The following is a 17,771-nucleotide window of genomic DNA, read 5'->3' as shown; positions in this document are numbered from 1 at the left end:
GTGCATTTTCTCTTTAGTTCTGTATTCCGTAGCTGAAAGAAAACAATGGTATGTTTATTATATATGGTATATAGTGGTTAAGAAATCTCTAATGACACCAGCCCTTTCTGCACTGCTGACAACTAACACATTATTCCATTACACAATACCTTGCAGAGAAAATTGCTGTCTTAATTTGAAACGCAATAGGGTAAACTGAATTCAGAAATAATAATAACTTCAAATTTGATATGGCAATGAAAATGCCAGTGCTGGTTTGGATTTTAAGATACCATAAAGGTAAACAGTCTGTTGTTAACAGTAGTGAGACTGGATTTGCCTTGTTACCAAGTGGTAACAATAAATTCAAAGCAATTCATACAATGAATTAAAGGATTGGAAAAAGTAGCACATTTTAAATTAAGACAACTAAAGGTTGTCTTAACATAGTGAAAGGATGGAAAAAGTATGGTGATCTCTCTGCTGAAACTGCAGCTTGTTATGTACAGGTTTTGCATGGGTTGTAGGCTGAATTTGCTTTCTGTTGATAGTAACATTACTAGAAACGTGTTGAAGTAAATGAAGGACTGGAGGAGCCAGAAACAGATCCCTGGGCTGATGATGCTTTGGAAATTATCATCTACACAAACCAATCTACACAGCTATGTTAGCAGTAGCTTATCAATCCTACTCCCAAAAACATCTGGAAGAGATAGCAGCCTGAAATATTTACTGTATAAGCCCTAAATATTTATTATAAATATAAGTCTTAACATTTACAATAATTGTTCCTAAAAGGTTCATGTTACAGGAGAAATCCCTTATTAAAGACATGCTCTATTTAAAATTAGGATTTTAATTGTATGTATCAGTATTATTACAGCTATCCACGGGTCTTTTTGATGGCACACTTGCAAGCAAAAGGGTGATCAAATACTATTAATGTATTTCCAATCTATCATAATTAATAAGTACAAGCAATAAGATATAGAAAGAAAACTTGATTTCATGCATATGAACACATCATTTCAGCTTTTTTTTTAATTGGCTGATCCTTTTCTCCTAATTTTATAAAATTATATACACATTTTAATTCATCATGAATGATCAGAACTGTGTCTTATTCGAACTGTTCAGGTTGTTTCATTTTGCCTTACAATAGATTTTCATAAATTATCATATTAAATCTGTAAGGTCATGCTTGTTCATTTTCGAAATGGCAGTGCACTGAATAGACAAAGATCATCTATGTGAAAATAATCTACTACAAAGTTACAGTTTATATAATCGTGTTAATTATACTAAGGTATATAAACACATCAAACAGAAAACTGGCCCTTCTCATGACTTCTTAATATTGTGTTGCACCACTAGTATTTTCTTTCTTTATTATCTCTTTCTTCTTAAAATCCATTCATACAAGAAATCTCAGATTTCAATTCTTAGAACTTATTTCCTTTACTCTTCTTGTCTATATGTACCTGCAGTTGAAACTAACTAAAAATATTTTCCTTTATACAAGACCTGTACCCACTTCTTCAGTGAGAGATTTAGGACAAAGATTAATCCATTTTTGACAGAGACGTGAAAAAACATATTTCTTTACTGTTGAATTTTCTGAAACCAGAATTACTTCTCAAATCCCTAGTATCACCTTTCCCTAGAACTTTCAAAATTTCCTGGGTCAACAGATGCAGGACCCCAGTCAACACTGTTTATTATTCAATAATGTTACAAAAGGATAAAAAGGGCAACACCTGCTGACAAACAAGCAATTAAAAATTTTAAAAAATCAAGCAACTACAAATCTTATTTTACTCCCAGTACGAGGAATCAAAAAATTCTTCAGGGAAAGCATTCAAAAACAGAAGTCTATACCATTGCACGATACTTTTTAAAATTTAAAACTTAATACTTTTTAAAAAGCATTCTTTTAACTCTTTATTACTGTGAAATAACACACCTGGGGAAAATAGCATCAGTCTGAGTCAAAGATATTCTCTTCTTCAACTGAAAACACCTTATAAAACAACCATTGAAAAATTAAGAGAAACTGAAAGTCTTCTCTCAGGAAACATAGAAGATAGTATTATCATTGTAGAACAAGTTCCTACAGAACATGATCATAAGATAACTACCATGCAATACAGTGGAGCACCCACCGTAATCAGGTATCCAAAGCGTTTTTTAATGCAATGAAGAAGTTGACAGCTGGTTTTCTGCCATTTTTTTTCCTTTAGCTGATTAAACATTTCTTATGCATTCAGCATATGTGATTTTGTTTTTAAATAACAATAAAATTAAAAAATCACACAGCCTTTACTCACTGGAAAATAAAGTAGTTCTTTCCCATTATTTTTAAAGCATGTTTTTAAGCAGATCTAGCTTATACGGTGTAAAATGTCAGAACTAAATTTGCTAGTATCTTTTACCATGACAGCGCACCTTGAAAAGTAAAGCTGTGTAGCTTATTAGAAAAATGCAACAAATACATTGTAAGCAAAGTCAAATCTAAATACTAACTCAATATGTACTCTGTACAAAAAGAAAATCAGAGAAAACATTGCAGCATTTCCCGTTCTAACTTTGTAGTGAGACTGTCCCAAGTCAGGTAGGAAGAAGGTCCTCTTTACATCAGTACCTACAGAACTGTATGCCCATATGGGAAAGCCAGCTTTAATCACCATGGAGTTCAACACTGATCTCCCACACCTCCGACAATACGTCAGTCAGCCGGATACACAGCATTGCTCTTCATACTACCAACTTAACTGGACCAAACAGAGTGTGAGGCTGTTAGTATTAAAATGATAAAAATACTACACTGAAGGAAACAAAAAGCTTAAATTTCATCTGCTAGCCTGTATTCTTTCTTCCTCTCTGTTTGAACACTGAGATGAAAAATAGCATAGTACTTCTCAGTTTCTTAAGGATTCTGTGAAATTCTCTTACGATGAGGAAACAAGTAACAAAAATAGCATAAAAGATCCTTGACTCTTTCTTTGTTCACCATGCGAGTCAAGACATGGATATGTCAAGCTGTGTGAAGCAAGTTCCTCCGTGGAGGCTGAAGAAGAGGACTTCCAGAAGTTCCCTCCAACCTTAGCCACTCTGGGATTCTGTGACTTCTATGGCATACCATCATTTTTGTCAGGATAAATGGGCATATAAATAATAATTCCTCAACTGATTTAAATATCTTGAATGACTTGCAGATTTCAAAGGTCAGAAAGGTGGTTCCTAAGAGCTTTATCCCACCCTGTACTTCCTGTGTTATACTATATAGTAGGATGCATGTATATATATACTACGGATCATTTGTATGAACTATGCTTCATTTACAAAAAAATCTGTAAAAAAAATGCTTATACATACACATACTATATATATTTTCTCAATATATGACATTAGGCAAAAGGAGGTAGAATAAAGCTCTTTTTGAAAAGCCTTATTGACCTTTGAGATCTTATTAATATTTAATTTTTTTAACACAAGGCTTTGCAATGGAAGGAATTATTACTCACAAAGGTATTGCTGACATTTTCTTAAATGGGGACCAAAAAAAAAATCAGAGTAATTCCCATATTCTTGAATCAGTTAAATTGAAACAAAGGTACTGAAAATACAAGACTAAAAATAGGATAACATGTTGAGTGGTAACACTGCAGGGCATTAAAACTTTGGGTTGGTTTTGTGGTTTTTTTGAAGCTCCATTATACTACCTGGAGTTTCCAATAGTGTTTATTTAGGATCTCCACAGGTGACTGTTACTCGGCTTGCATGCTAACAGCAGAAAGAGCCATGAAGGACTCAGAAGCCCTTTATCATGAGTTAAGAAAGAAGGCTGCAGGTGCAATAGATTTTCTTGGTCATCAACTGTAGAATTGCATGACAAGTAGCCAGTCTTTGGCTAACAGGTAAACAAAACCTGGCTAAACAAAGGAGCATAACTAAATGGGTACTGCTTTAAAGCTACAGGGTCAAAAAACCCCAGCTGTCTAGTGACTCTTCTACAGTCCACCCATTACATGAGGAAGCTCTGATCTAGTTAACTTCAAAGCGTGAGCATCAGCTGCCTGCTTGGGGTTTTTGTGTACAAGAAGTAACTGAATTTTTTTCCTAGCTGCACACTGAAAATCAGGTGTTAAAATCAAACATGTTGCTTCAGCAAATCTGCAAAGCAGGCTAATTTTAAGGATTTACTTAAGAGTTCTAACACACTGATTTGTTTGAAAGTGAACTAACTTCCCAGAAAACAAAGTGCTCTACATCCTTCTTGAGACAGAATTCCTCAGTCTTGCTGGACTTTTTTTCTTTTTTCCTTTTCTTCTTTTTCTTTTTTTTTATCTGCTGAAAGCAGCAGTCCTAGGAGCGATTACTGAAAAGCAGTGCTTCTTTCCTGATGCATATAAACCTCAAATAATTTAAGGAACAAATTATGTTGAATGCTACAGAGAGAGAATTTATGTGCTATCACTTTGCAGTTTGCCATGTAATTTTACCTCCTTCTGATGCATTTTTTTTTCTTCTACAGCTGTATTAGTCAGAACTTACATAAATTAGCCTTTTAATGGACAATTTGACATAAGAGTTCCATGAAAGGGATGAAAAATATTCCTGACAATCCAGACATTTTGTTCTGACAATATTAACAATTTCTGGTAAAAAACCATTAGTATACAGCTGAATTGCACAGCATATGTGCTCAAGTTGGTAAGGCTTAAAATTAGCAAGGCATTATGTAAGCAAATTTTCAGCATAATTTAAAGAAACTAGATGACAAACACCCTGTAAAAACATCTGACATACAATTAGGGAAGTGTTTCCAAGTTGCCTTTCCTTCTCAGTATAAATCACTGACATTATACTAAAATGAAAATAATTTCGGTGAAAGACAGATCAGAAATGTGAGTCTCTAGTACTTCAGCACTGATGATCGATATTACTTTCTGCAGTCATATACTACTAAGCTTAATTAATCAATTCTCTTATATTTATAATGTATTTTACATCCTAATTTCCTCCCAGTAGTCCTTTACATTTGTAAACAGAAAAACGAGTTACCAAACCATTGTATTCTGCACAAATCGCATTCCTGGAAAACATGGGAAAATGGTAACAAAACTATTTTTCATCATTTGCTCCCAATTCTTTTCACTTTAAATTTGATCAGAAATTGTGATCCTAATGAAATCTGTAAAATGGGAAACTGATCGCTATAGATAAATATATGGCTTAATCTGGAATATGGATCTTCCACCTTATTCTGTCAATCTCATACAAATTTCATTTAATTCATTACACCTACAGCACCTCACAAAGTACTTTAAATCTGATCCAAAGAAACTGCATTCACTCATTCAAGTGTATGTACTTTTGTACCCCAAGATGTATCTCCTTTTCCACAAAGAGAATGAAACTTCACAGATCAGGTTTTTAACAAAGGAAATGCATCTTTTTGCATATACCTAACCAAATATTACGGAAAAGTTTTACAGGAATGATGCAAGAAAAAAGCATATTTTCAGGTGGGTTTTGATCTACAAGGCTGTGGTACCACTGGAGGGAAGAACAGAGAAAGCAGTGGCAGCCAGGCCATCAGGAAGATGGAGCAAGGGCTCTGCCCACTCCTTGCCAAACCACAGAGAAAAGCTGGCCGGACATTTTGCTGGCTTCTCCGCTGCCCTAACAACGCTAGTACGTCACATCAGAGGGGAGAGTAAATGGAATGAAGTAACTTAAACCCATTACCATTTTGGCAATTAAAATGCTCGTGTACGAACAGAACTAGAAGGATCGAGAACAAAAGTGGAGATACTCTAGGGAACTGACAACACCTAGAAAATGTGCCAAATTAAAAGCAAATGAGCACTCCTGCCAGCTTTTCTCTAAGCATCTACCTGACTTCCTTCTGAAATGCTGTCTCACATAAAATCCTGTACTAGTAACATTCTGGTTTCTTTAAAATACATAAAAATGCTCGGTGCTCACAGTAAATAGGTTGCCACATTCACATAACATGGTTTCTGAATACTTAGGTAATATGAAGGAAGAGAAAACACTTGTATGTTTTCTGTACATCATACAACTGCCAACTGTTTTCAAACCCAATTTTATTATTACTGACATTATTAATACTGAATGCTCTCACCGCACAGCTACAGTTAAGCCTGATTTGAATAAGCGAACTAGCTGGAAGTCCTCTTATCTGACAACGCTCCCATTCAAAGTGGTCTGCCCGCAGCCATAAGAAAGGAGAGCAGGCTCAGGTGAGAAGTATAAAGAGCTAACAAACACTCAAAGAACACAGGAGAACTTAAAACACATTTAGTTATACATTTTGACTTATGAGAAATAATCATTCAAAATTATTCAAAGTGCCTCATTAGCCACTAGGATGTACCGGTTATTTTCAATCAATTTTGTAATTGGATTGTTTGTAATTGTAATTGGATGACTGCAGTCATCTCTTGATAATCCCAGGATGCCTACTAACTTGCACAAGGAATCAGTGTTTTGGGATGTCTTTTATTATTTTAAATGAGGAGAGAACATACTAAGTTTTGCCATATATTTTTGAAACAGTCCTTAAAGTATATTTGGTACTTGCTTGAAAAGGTCAAGAACAGCTCCATTGTATTACATTATATATACCCCATTTTAAAAGTATTTAGCTAGAAGCAACAGTTGCAAGGGATTTCTTAAGGACCTAATACATTCCCCTACAGCCACAAACAAGCACATCACATAAATCCTTCCCTAAACTTATGAAGTTTAACCTTTAAAATTTTCTTATTCTTCCTTCCAATAAGTCACATGAAAAAATTTCCCATGGCTTCACTCTACTGATTGCAAAAATCTTTTTCCAAGTCAAGAGTATTTATGGCCAAGTTTCACCCATTTGATCTTAGGTATTCACCGTCTTCTAGTCTGAAGGTTATTCGTACTGTTTAAAGTTACTGTGCTTCTAGATACAATTACAATTGCTTCAGCTTTTGTTCCCCTAATCTCTCTTAGTTTTCTTTCATATGAGCAGCTCTCCATTTCTTTCATCGTCCTCTGTGTGACTTTCTTTGTGCCTATCAAAGTTTGTATTTGTCAAAGATGGCTAACACATGGTACACAACATCCCAGGTGAGGTCTCACTAATATTAATTCTCCAACTCTACGGGAAATCCTTTGAACCTAGGATAATGCCTGACTCTTCCTGGGCTTGGCACTTTGGTAATTCGCACTTCATCATCCCCTCCAACTGAGGCACCCCTAACTTGTAGGAACTTGGTGCATGTGTTTTAATATTAGCATAATTTATTGTGGTAAAAATTCATCTGGTGAGAACAAGGCTCATATAAACATGTTTGAAAAGTCTTTACTAACATTAAACTCACCATTCAAAAAGGGTTTGCCCCTATATGTAGTCAGGAATGTTGAGCCACTGAAAATAATTAACAAATAATATTTTCCTCTTGTTGCTCTATATAAATTATAGCAGAAAGATGGTATTTACTAGGTATATATTAATATTTTGGAATTAATTCATTCTATGTATTCCATTAGCTTTCTGTATATTCCATTAGCTTTCAGGCACTGCTAAAGCAATTGTACTTTATGAAAAAGTTCCCCATGTTCCTCACACAATCAGGACTAATTACTGGATACTATCCCTCTGATTCCTTTTTCTTGGCATGTGGAAGCTTGGAGTTCAACAAAGCAAAACCTAAACCAAGGCAAGTGCAAACAATAAGGATATATTTAACTGAACTTAAGGACAAACCAAATGAGTCAGCTATGTCTTCAGGACACATCTTCAGAGCACTTCACTGCAGTGAAGTCTATTTTCTGGATCCCAAATTACATTTTCCAAATATGAACACCTAAGCCGTCACATCATCAAAGAAACAATCTTTGTATGCAGACACTATCACAATTTCAGTTATCCAGCAAAATTTTTGTTCCGAATTGAAGTGTGAAGGGTACCTCAAACACATAGGTGAGTTTCACCTAGCTTGCTCTCCAAAACCTAGATGGCTAAATTGTACGTAAGTGGCACTTTTGGCACTTCAGAGCTTTGCTGTTTCTGGCCCTAAAGAAGACCCTGCTGCAAATGCACTAACCTTTTGATACACCCCAGTGGACGCATCAGTGATGCACTGCTTTAGTAAGAAATCAGCATCAAGCTGAAACTTCTTTCTTTCTATCCAAAGTGATTTGGATGAAAACAATGGAAATGATCTGGAAGTCCTGGATTATTTCAGCACTCTGTTAGAGCACCACACAGAAAACACTGGAAGGAAGCCGTAACAAGTTATATTTCATAGCCATTAGAAAAACAACCATGCTCTCAGAACACTACTGCCTTAGGAAAAAACTACGACAATATGCAGGCGACAATATGCAGGTGTGATGATAGAAATCATTTTCTCTGGGTGTTGCACAGTACTAAATTGCACGTTACAGCTATGCTATGGTGTAAATTGAGGCATACTACCACTTCATAATATGGGTGTAACACCATCATCCACATGTCAAAAACTACACTGGATTGTAGTGATTTCACTTTCATTTCAGCTGAAGTGCCAGAGAAACTGGCTAATTCCTACTACCTACGTCTCCAAGTTAAAATCTGGAATATCACCTTTTGCAGACCAGCCTGAGAAGAGGCAGTAAGTGGACATGCACTGTTTTGCTCAGGTACTGCCACCCCCTCCTCCCTGCACAGGCTGAAGAGATGAATGGGGAACTATTCTCACCTATTTCAGATAAGGCACAGGCATTAGTCATGAATATGCCTGTACTTGATCCTAAAAGTTTTCCAGACTATTGAAATGGTAACTACCCATTCACAAAGGATTCACTCCATCTGGCTGACTATACTTATATCCAGTTTTAAGAGATTATACTTTGCCTATGCATATTATCCCAAATGTAAATCGAAGAGCTGATTCCACAAGAATTCCCTAAATTTCTGCTGCAGCCAGAAGTGAAACGCAGCAAACCTTGTAAATCAATGTAAAATTGCAATTAAAATACTAGACTTCCTGAAGCTGATGAAAGGACCTTGCATGCAAAATCAAATTGTTAACCGAAGACACTTTTATGACATAAAGCTTTATTACACTTTAATACCTCCTCTAGTTTTTAGCCTATTAATAATTCTCAGTTCTTAATTAATGTCTTTTATTGTCCTAATTTTGAAAAAAGTCTTGGGTTTTCTTGCTGGGCTATCTTTGAAGCGTATGTTCAGCTAGGAGATGGGCAGGGCCTGGGTGTTAGGATTCCTGTTCTTCCCCCCCTCCCTTTTTGATGATTTTAAAATTTCAGCTCCATTTTTTACATTCATATGTTTCCCCATTAACTAACAACATTATAATAATAAATGATAAAAAGCATGGATTCTAACCACTTTGTCCTCCTTTGGGAAAGCATCCAAGGAAGCAGAATAAAAAGAGAAAAGAAAAAAAGAAGAGAAAAAGAATAAAACAGGCAAGTATTAATAGACAGATTTCAAAGAAATGCAATTCTAGTAACTCTCTACAAAGAGATAAAAACATAAAATTTCAAATTAAAAAAAGCTTTAAATAAAAAGATGACATTACTGCATATGTAGAAAACATGTTTTCCCACCATAAGCCACAGAGGCATAAACAATGTCACAAACAAAAGGCAAGTTACAAATGAATGGACACTTTTCCATTTCTGTGGCTTGAAACAGTGGGTGAAAATTAATTAAAATATATTTAAGTTTTTTTTCTGAGTAAAGATAGGCTGAATTATATGCACTCTAATAATAGTATAACATACCAAAGTAAACTGTATCTTTAGAGCAAGTCTCTAATACAGCTTATCATATGCACTCTAATAATAGTATAAGATAACATACCAAAGTAAACCATATCTTTATAGACTTGCTTTAATGACACCACCTGCAGGTGATACAATGAAATGCATCTATTTATATTACAATATGATTGTATGCAAAATTTTGTCCAATACACCCATATAATTTAATTCAATGGACTTACAGGTATACCAGGGCTATGGAAAACATCTAAAATAAAGATGAAATGCATTTTCTTCTGCAGGTTTTTTTTGGTTAACATGACATTTCAGAACCCTATTCAGTTGTTTACCTCAAAGAAAGTGAAAAGGCCATAAACTAGTTCCATCGAGAATGTGACTACCTGCTATAAAATTCATGACCACTTTTAACTGAATTTGTATTGATAATAAGAAAATCGGTGCATTTTCCCTACAAAAGACTAGTACCTTAAAGACATATGAGAAAGTTATCTCATCTCATGATAAATAACAAAACTATTAATGCAATAAAAGGATATTTGTAAAATGTTTTATAACACACCATAATCCTAGATGATCAGGCAAAAACAGTCACTGGATAATGGTCTTACAAATATAGATCCTACCGCTCATGTACAAGTGAATAGCCAGTTCCTTGTAAGGGACGGACTGAACAAAGAATATTCTCAGATACCCTTCAGTTTCGCGGACAGCTACTGCAGCTCACTGCATGCAGATCAGAGGGAGAAAGATTTATCTCACCTTCCTGAAAGCAGGATACCTAATCCAGATTAATATACAGGTTTACTTTTTAAATAAATTTAAAATAAATTGACGTAATACTCTCACTGTGGTAAAAGAAGTGGTTGGGGTTTACTCTAACCAAAAAAATTGACTGATTTTGTTCAAGAGAAAAGTATACATGTATGTGAAAAGCTCTATTTAAAAAATCTAAAATTAAATCAGAGTTCAATAAAAATTTATCAGTGTGAAGTTGTACCTCAGCAAAAGGGTTTCCTCTTTCATTCTGTAAAAAACAAGTATGTTTTCTTCAAGCCATCACTCAAGTAGACCTATACACTATGTATTCTTTTTTTAAAAATTAACTCTGTGAATCCTAAGTATCTCCACAATCATTAAATACATTATTTTACTTTATGCACACCTCATAATGAAGTGATGAATGAAACACTTAAGTAAAATGGAGCATGAAATGCCAAACTTAAGATGAACAATCTGCAGCGTGACAATGTCAAGGAGGTTTTTGCTTAAGAGGACACATCAGAAGACTTACATTGTTTGATCGCAGAGAGACACGACCTCCACATCGAGCACAAAACTTGGTCCGGCAATAAGAGCATAAATGGCCACAACCATCTGCAAACTTTGTTTTATGACAGATTCCACATGTTGGAGCATCATCCTTGTGCTCTCCCTGGTAACGGCGGGCTTCTTCCCCTATCTTTCTTACTTGCTCTTTATAGCTTTCAAATTGTTGATGCAACCTCCTGCATAGATGAGAAAAAAGTTTATATAGCAAGAATAGGAGGAAATACTACTACTGTGTATTTCTTTGTTTCAGTTTATAACTCTACCTAACATTCTTCCACGTTCACAGTATTAAATGTACCTCATATCAAATACATACATCTAAAGGAAAAAAATAATACACATTAGTATTCCTATTAGGTTTACTTCAAAGCTCATGAACAAATCATTTCACTTGACCAGAAACTGATCCAAATATAAAAAGATGGCAAAAAAATACACAGTATTAAAGAGAACCATCTCCATGTACAGAATAAAAGCAGAAATATAATTGCCTGAGCAAGTTTGCATTGCTTTTTAAACAACGTTATTTATACAACAGGTGTAATAAAAAAAATACAAATCAATCTTCAGTTCGCGTCACACTTCTGTTTTCAAAACCTAAATTACTAACACATATAATTCAAATATTTCAAAATGTGCTCTACAATCACACTGGCCCTACTAGAACCTGAGAACAATTTTCTGTGTCAAATCTACGTATCAACAAGCTATTCTAGTCTCTCTTGTTCACTATGAGAGACTACTTTAAGGTAGAACAGTTCACCATGCTATGTGGAACTTTCAGGCTTTTCATCCATATTTCCAGATGTTGCTTCAACTCTACATCTCCATGGATAACATTAAAAAAATCATGAACAGCTAAATAGATTATTAATACAAACAGTGAATCTTGAGTTTAATAATGGTAACAGTAGGTGTGTTATCTATAAAGGTCTTGATGATATCCTTCATCTCCACTACCTGCTTTGAGCTACCCACTCCCTTAATTAGCATTGAGACTCACACCATTTAATCAATGTACTTCTAGTGAGACAACTCTGCGTTTCTGTGGGATTTTGTGTGTGTGTGCTGGACTGTTTTGAAATGTAAAATACAAGTAATCAGTGTTATTCATATGACATACTGTTTTGGTGAAGTGGATATTTTTACTTTAGGATGATATTCAAGCCCAGAAAGTGATAATTCACCTTAGCTAACAGGAATCATGATAAAATACACATATTCCATTTGGATAGGAATACCACTGCTTGTAACTACATAAATCAACCAACTCTCATAGTAAAACCCATGACTTCGCAGAGGGATATTCTAGTGAGGATGCAGCAACAGCAAAAACTAAGAAAAAATCTGTTTCTCCTCACTACAAACACAATGCATTATACTTAATACTTTATGCTATTCAAAAAGTTGGCAAGAGAAGCAAAGGGGTTTTTTTTATTTTTATTTTATTTTTTACTAACTTGCTTAATAAACCTTTGTGGTATTGAGTAAGATGATAAAGTAGGTCAAAAGAATTAGGCAAAATACTGGACAAACAATACTTTTGGACACATTGGATTGCACTTATGATTTAACTTATCTTACACAGCTGCTCACTTACAAAAAAAAAACAATTAAAGACATTCAGGAATTTGTGTAATAACCAGCATAACGAATGCAATTAAGTATGGGAGAGGTCTGTAGGTATTTTTTTTTTATTACATTAAATAATCCATTAAAAAATAGAACCACGGAAACTAAATTCAGTTCACTTCCATTATAGCAAGACTAAAAGTTCTGGCTCTTCACTAATGTTGAACGGGAAGGTATCAGCAAGCACTGCCCCTCTTCCTGTTCTTTTCCAATTAGACAGTCTACATCTGTTGTTGGTTTTTTTTTTTAATCTCATATGAAGCTTAGGAAGTGTATTAATACAATGATGTTTTGCCCTTTTGTGTGCACCAAGGGATGAACATACTAGCAACTAAGCAAAATTAAAGTGAGAGGGTATTTCACTTCTTTACAAATATGTATCACTTATTTGTAAATTTCTTACATTCTGCATCAGCGTAAGACCCTTTTTACGATGAGGGATTTGAAACCAAGTGCTTATCTTGTATGTCATCCCCCGCATTACCGGAGAAATCCTAACACTTCCTCTACAGCAGGAATGGAATTGGAGAAAACAGCTGCAGAATTCACAGAGCAGAAAGAATCTTACCCAACCCATGGCAGGGCTGGTTCACTTATTTCTTTTGCAAGGTTTTAACCACCTTCACCACCTTTTTGAGGAGTGACAGGATCTCTGTATCTCTGGCGATTCTATAACAGTGGCAGCAAATCCCTCTCACCAGTTTTGTCTTACACAGAAGTATATTAAGCAAGAACTACAATATAGGTGGATATTTTTCAGGTTTGCTTCTCATCTTTCAGGCTACAGAACACATCTTCATCAGATGCAAGGAAAATTTAGGTATATTAAATATTCCTTAATGTAGACAAGCACCTAAAGGTTAGGCTAAAGACTTAATAACATCCTATGATGTAACAGTTTGGGGGACCCTTGAGGCAGCTATCAATTCAATCATTTCAACAGAGAAAGGAAGCAGGCTACTATGTAAGAGGAATGTATGTATATATACACACCATTTTTCATCATGCACCCCAAAATTCATCTAGTTCTACAACTGAGGTCAATGCTAGAGCCAAAAAGGGGAGGTTTCCTCACTTACACAGCCTCCGAAGATCACAGGAAAATGAATAAAACACAAGATTAGAACAAAAAATAGAGGAAACTATTCCAGGACTTGACACTGGCCATATGTAAGTCAGATTGGAGAAGTTTCATATATTATATATTTTTATATATATATTATATATTTATATATATAAAGCACCTATCACCATAGTGATAAACAGTCTTTGGAACCACTCTTGACGGCAGAGGTAAGAACAGGACTTAGTCTGTTAATACTGTACAATACAGTAACAAATACAGTAAAATTCAGTATTTAGTTTCAAAATGTTGACCATAAAAATTCTACCAAATGTTCTCACTAAAAATTAGTATTTATGTTTGAAATCTTTACCTTCAACATATTTCATTGAAAATATATTTTACAATAGAAAAAAATACTTAAGTGAGAAAAATACCTTCACATAATACTATTTTGTAAAAGCTTTTTCTTGTTTGTTTAGGGTTTGTTGGGTTTTTTTGTTTAGGGGTTTTTTTTGTTTGTTTGTTTTGTAGTGGTGACTTTAGCAAACAGTACATAAAGTTAATGACCATTTTTTACTCAGTTTAAATGTCCTTTGACTTGAAACTGCAAATCTTTGATCCCACCCAAAAGAAAATGTATTTATTTATCTGTTCCTTAAAATTTGATCCTTTAATCCACAAATCTATCAGCAGCTGTTGCATAAGAAAATAAGTAAGAACTATCTGATACAAAATTTGAACTAATGAGAAAAATATCCCCTCCAGATGTAGATGTAAAAACACATTAAAATTCTCATAAGTTTACATATTTAAAATATTTAATATTGTATCATTAATTATTTTAATATTGCTGAACTAGAAGTCCCTTAATTTTTGTTCTGTATCACTCTAGCCACATTTCTTGCTTAATTGATCTACCTTTTTAACATACTGCCTCAATGCCATAAAACTTTGGGTACCTCCAAGAGCATCTCTTTATAACATTTATGTGTGATGTCCTGGTTATCAGCTGGGATAGAGTTAATTTTCTTCTTAGTAGCTGGTGTAGTGCTGTGTTTTCAATTTGGTGTGAGGAAAATGTTAATATCACACCGATGGTTTTAGTTAGGGCATGTTTCTTCTAACTCAAGGACTTCTCAGTTTCTCAGGCCCTGCCAGCGAAAGGGCTGGAGGAGCATAAGAAACTGGGAGGGGACACAGCCAGGACAGCTGAGCTGAACTAGCCAAAGGGATATTCCATACCATAGAATGTCATGGTGAGTATCTAAACAGGGAGAAGTTGGCTGGGGCTTGCTGATAGCTGCTCAGGACTGGCTGGGCATCGCTCAGTGGCTGGTGAGCAACTGTATTGTGCGTTGCTTGTTTTCTTTTATCCCTTCCCTTTGTTTTTTGTTCCTCCCCCCTTCTCCCTCCTTTTCATTATAGTCGGTGTTGCTATTATTAGTAGTATTTTATTTTATTTCAGTTATTAGATCGTTTTTATGTCACCCTTGAGTTTTACATTCCTTCCCGATTCTCTTCCCCATCCCTGGGGGCAGCGCAGGAGTAAGTGAGTTGGTGCATGGTACTTAGTTACCAGCTGGGGTTAAACCACAACAGTGGAGTTTCATCCTTTGCTAGGAACACAGAAAGAAGTGCCTGTGCCTTTGGAACTGATCACATCACCGACAGCGTCATCTGATGACCCGAGACTTCAGTACTGTAGTAAACTTACTTATCATACAGGAAAGACCTCTCCATATACAGGATTAAAACCATTCTCTTCTTGGAGAAACAACAGGATAATATCTACAAATCCAACAATACATTTGAGAACATAGCACAGAAAAGTCAAGAAACTCGAAAGATAAGCTTCCTCCAACATTACGGCCATACTTCACTTGTGCAGACCTCACACCTCTCTTAACAAAACAGTTTCCTCCACGTCAGCTGGCTCTGCTGGTGGGGGTGCCTGCTATTTCACATTCACACAGGTGGCACGTCTTGTGTGACCAAAAAAAGATCATGCAGTGGGTGAATCTTTGAGCACATCAAACCTCATATGACTAAAACCAAACCTGTCGTTAACGTTCTGGAAGAGACTGAGCCACATGGAGAGGCACATCAGCCTCAAGACTTTACCACACATACATGAGAGGTTGGCGGCACCACCGCTGGTAGTGCAAGACAAAACACAATACACAGTTTTCATGTGTACAGTGAAAGACTTAACCTGTTCACTTTTACAGTATACATATACCTCAACATATGTTGAGGTCTCTAGTTATTTTTCCCCAAAGAAAACATAGTAGGTTCCTCTTCCTTTTTTTTCTTCAAAGGCAATTGACAAAAAAAACCCTGCTTTAGCTGTGTGCCATACATGTACCACATTTGCATTTGAATATTCAGTACTTTACATTGACATTGTAAATGTGACTAGTTTACTAGTGACTAGTAAAAAAATTACTGATAGGCAATTCTGCAAAGCTTTACTCATGTCTTTGTGTGCTTATTAAAAACTGTAAGCCTTGGAAGATGTTCATGTGATAAGCAGCTTACATACCTTAAACTTTTTAGACAGCTCACTGATATCATTAGGTTGGCAGACAATTAACATTAAGGTAAGCTATAATATTGACTGACCAGAAAGTTGTGTATCTTTTGAGAAGTGGTGTATCTTGGGTTCTTTTGAGCTGGCCCAAGACGTACACTTATACTCTGCAATATATATACTCCACTAAGCAGACATTAAAATTACGATCCAAGAATGTAATTTTTTATTAACAGACTGTTACTGCTTTGCTGTTTTACTTTCACATTCCTATAGTGTTACCTATCTGAAATATTCGCACATATACACTGAAGATTAAAAAGTGACAAAATGGTGCACTTGCATATTTATGTTCTGTCTGCATAGATTTCTAAAAATGCCAAAGATTTGGGTCATCTTTATGCACAGTTACCTTTTAAATTATTTTTAAATGTAGTATGAAACTATTTTACTTACAAATCCAGCAGATGGCACTACAGATTGCATTTTCACTCTCCCAGTGATTCAATCTTGGAATCTTAAACACCTGATGTAACGTTATAAAAATACTATGCCCTGTCATGAGTTCACGTTAGCAGAAAAAGTGCCACCTTCTAAGTGACATTGACATAGCCTTAAGTAACTATCCACCAGTGGCTATTGCACGTATGAAAAAAAGCTTATTAAAATGCCTGCCTTTGCCCTGTTCACCCATGCCATACAAACACAAATCACACAGAGCTTAGACAATTTTTTCATAAGTAAGATTTTTACCAAGTTCTGTTGTTAGCATTCTTTTTAATAGTAAATAAAACAAACAAACAAAAATTAAAAAAATTCTGAAAGCAGCCTTTTCTCTTCCACATGCTCTCTACTTCCTCCCTGTTTTATTGATGCAAACACAAATATGATCACACTTGTAACTCACAGGCGTATTTCTCTACCTCACATTTGTCTCCTTCTTTCCAAACCGAAGGGTTTGGCATGCATTGCCGACTCCTGTCACGGATGAGATCTCCTTTTTAACTCCAGCAAACCTTAACTTCCACCTCCATTCTGCTTGCCACTTGGGACCAATAACTACTGTGCTACACTGGACTCACACCAGTTTAGACCTTTACTTCAAAATGCTACATAAGCCTCAGAGATTAATTTTGCAAATTAAAAAAAAAACAACAAATGCACAAAAAACCCCAAAGTTTAGCTAATTTCATATCCGTCCAGCTTAAACATTCAGCTATCATCAGCTCATCCCTCAATTCCTTTTCTTGCCAGTGTAAACCTGTTCTGCTAATAGTCTAATCACAATCCTGCAACAAGTACAATTTATTTTACCTCTCTGTATTTCTCTGATGACCCCTCTTTTCTATTGCATAAAACATAAAGGCCTTATCTTCACCTTCAAAGACTTTCACAGCCTATTTCTACCTCGCTTATCATTTCTCATTCAGTACT

General features: G+C 35.3%; 1 protein-coding gene across 44 annotated transcripts in view; it reads right to left on the bottom strand.

The window, feature by feature from the left end:
* RIMS1 (regulating synaptic membrane exocytosis 1) overlaps positions 1-17,771 on the bottom strand; it is a 335,729-nt gene that overhangs the window by 210,352 nt on the left and 107,606 nt on the right. For 39 of the 44 annotated variants that reach the window (XR_008747990.1, XM_055809565.1, XM_055809523.1 and 36 more), the window contains exons 2-3: positions 11,072-11,285; positions 9,380-9,391 (exon numbers count right to left, since the gene is read on the bottom strand). Coding sequence is in view for 43 of the 44 variants with exons in the window: in XM_055809565.1 (XP_055665540.1) it covers positions 9,380-9,391; positions 11,072-11,285 (226 nt within the window). In the remaining variant the exon portion in view is untranslated. The remainder of the gene's footprint in view (positions 1-9,379; positions 9,392-11,071; positions 11,286-17,771) is intronic. The other 5 variants (XM_055809524.1, XM_055809528.1, XM_055809533.1 and 2 more) reach the window with 1 other exon arrangement.

Source organism: Falco peregrinus, chromosome 7 (assembly GCF_023634155.1).
Source record: "Falco peregrinus isolate bFalPer1 chromosome 7, bFalPer1.pri, whole genome shotgun sequence".
Classification (NCBI taxonomy): Eukaryota; Metazoa; Chordata; class Aves; order Falconiformes; family Falconidae; genus Falco; species Falco peregrinus.
The sequence above is the reverse complement of the archived record's forward strand: the minus strand, read 5'-3'. Positions and strand labels throughout refer to the sequence as shown.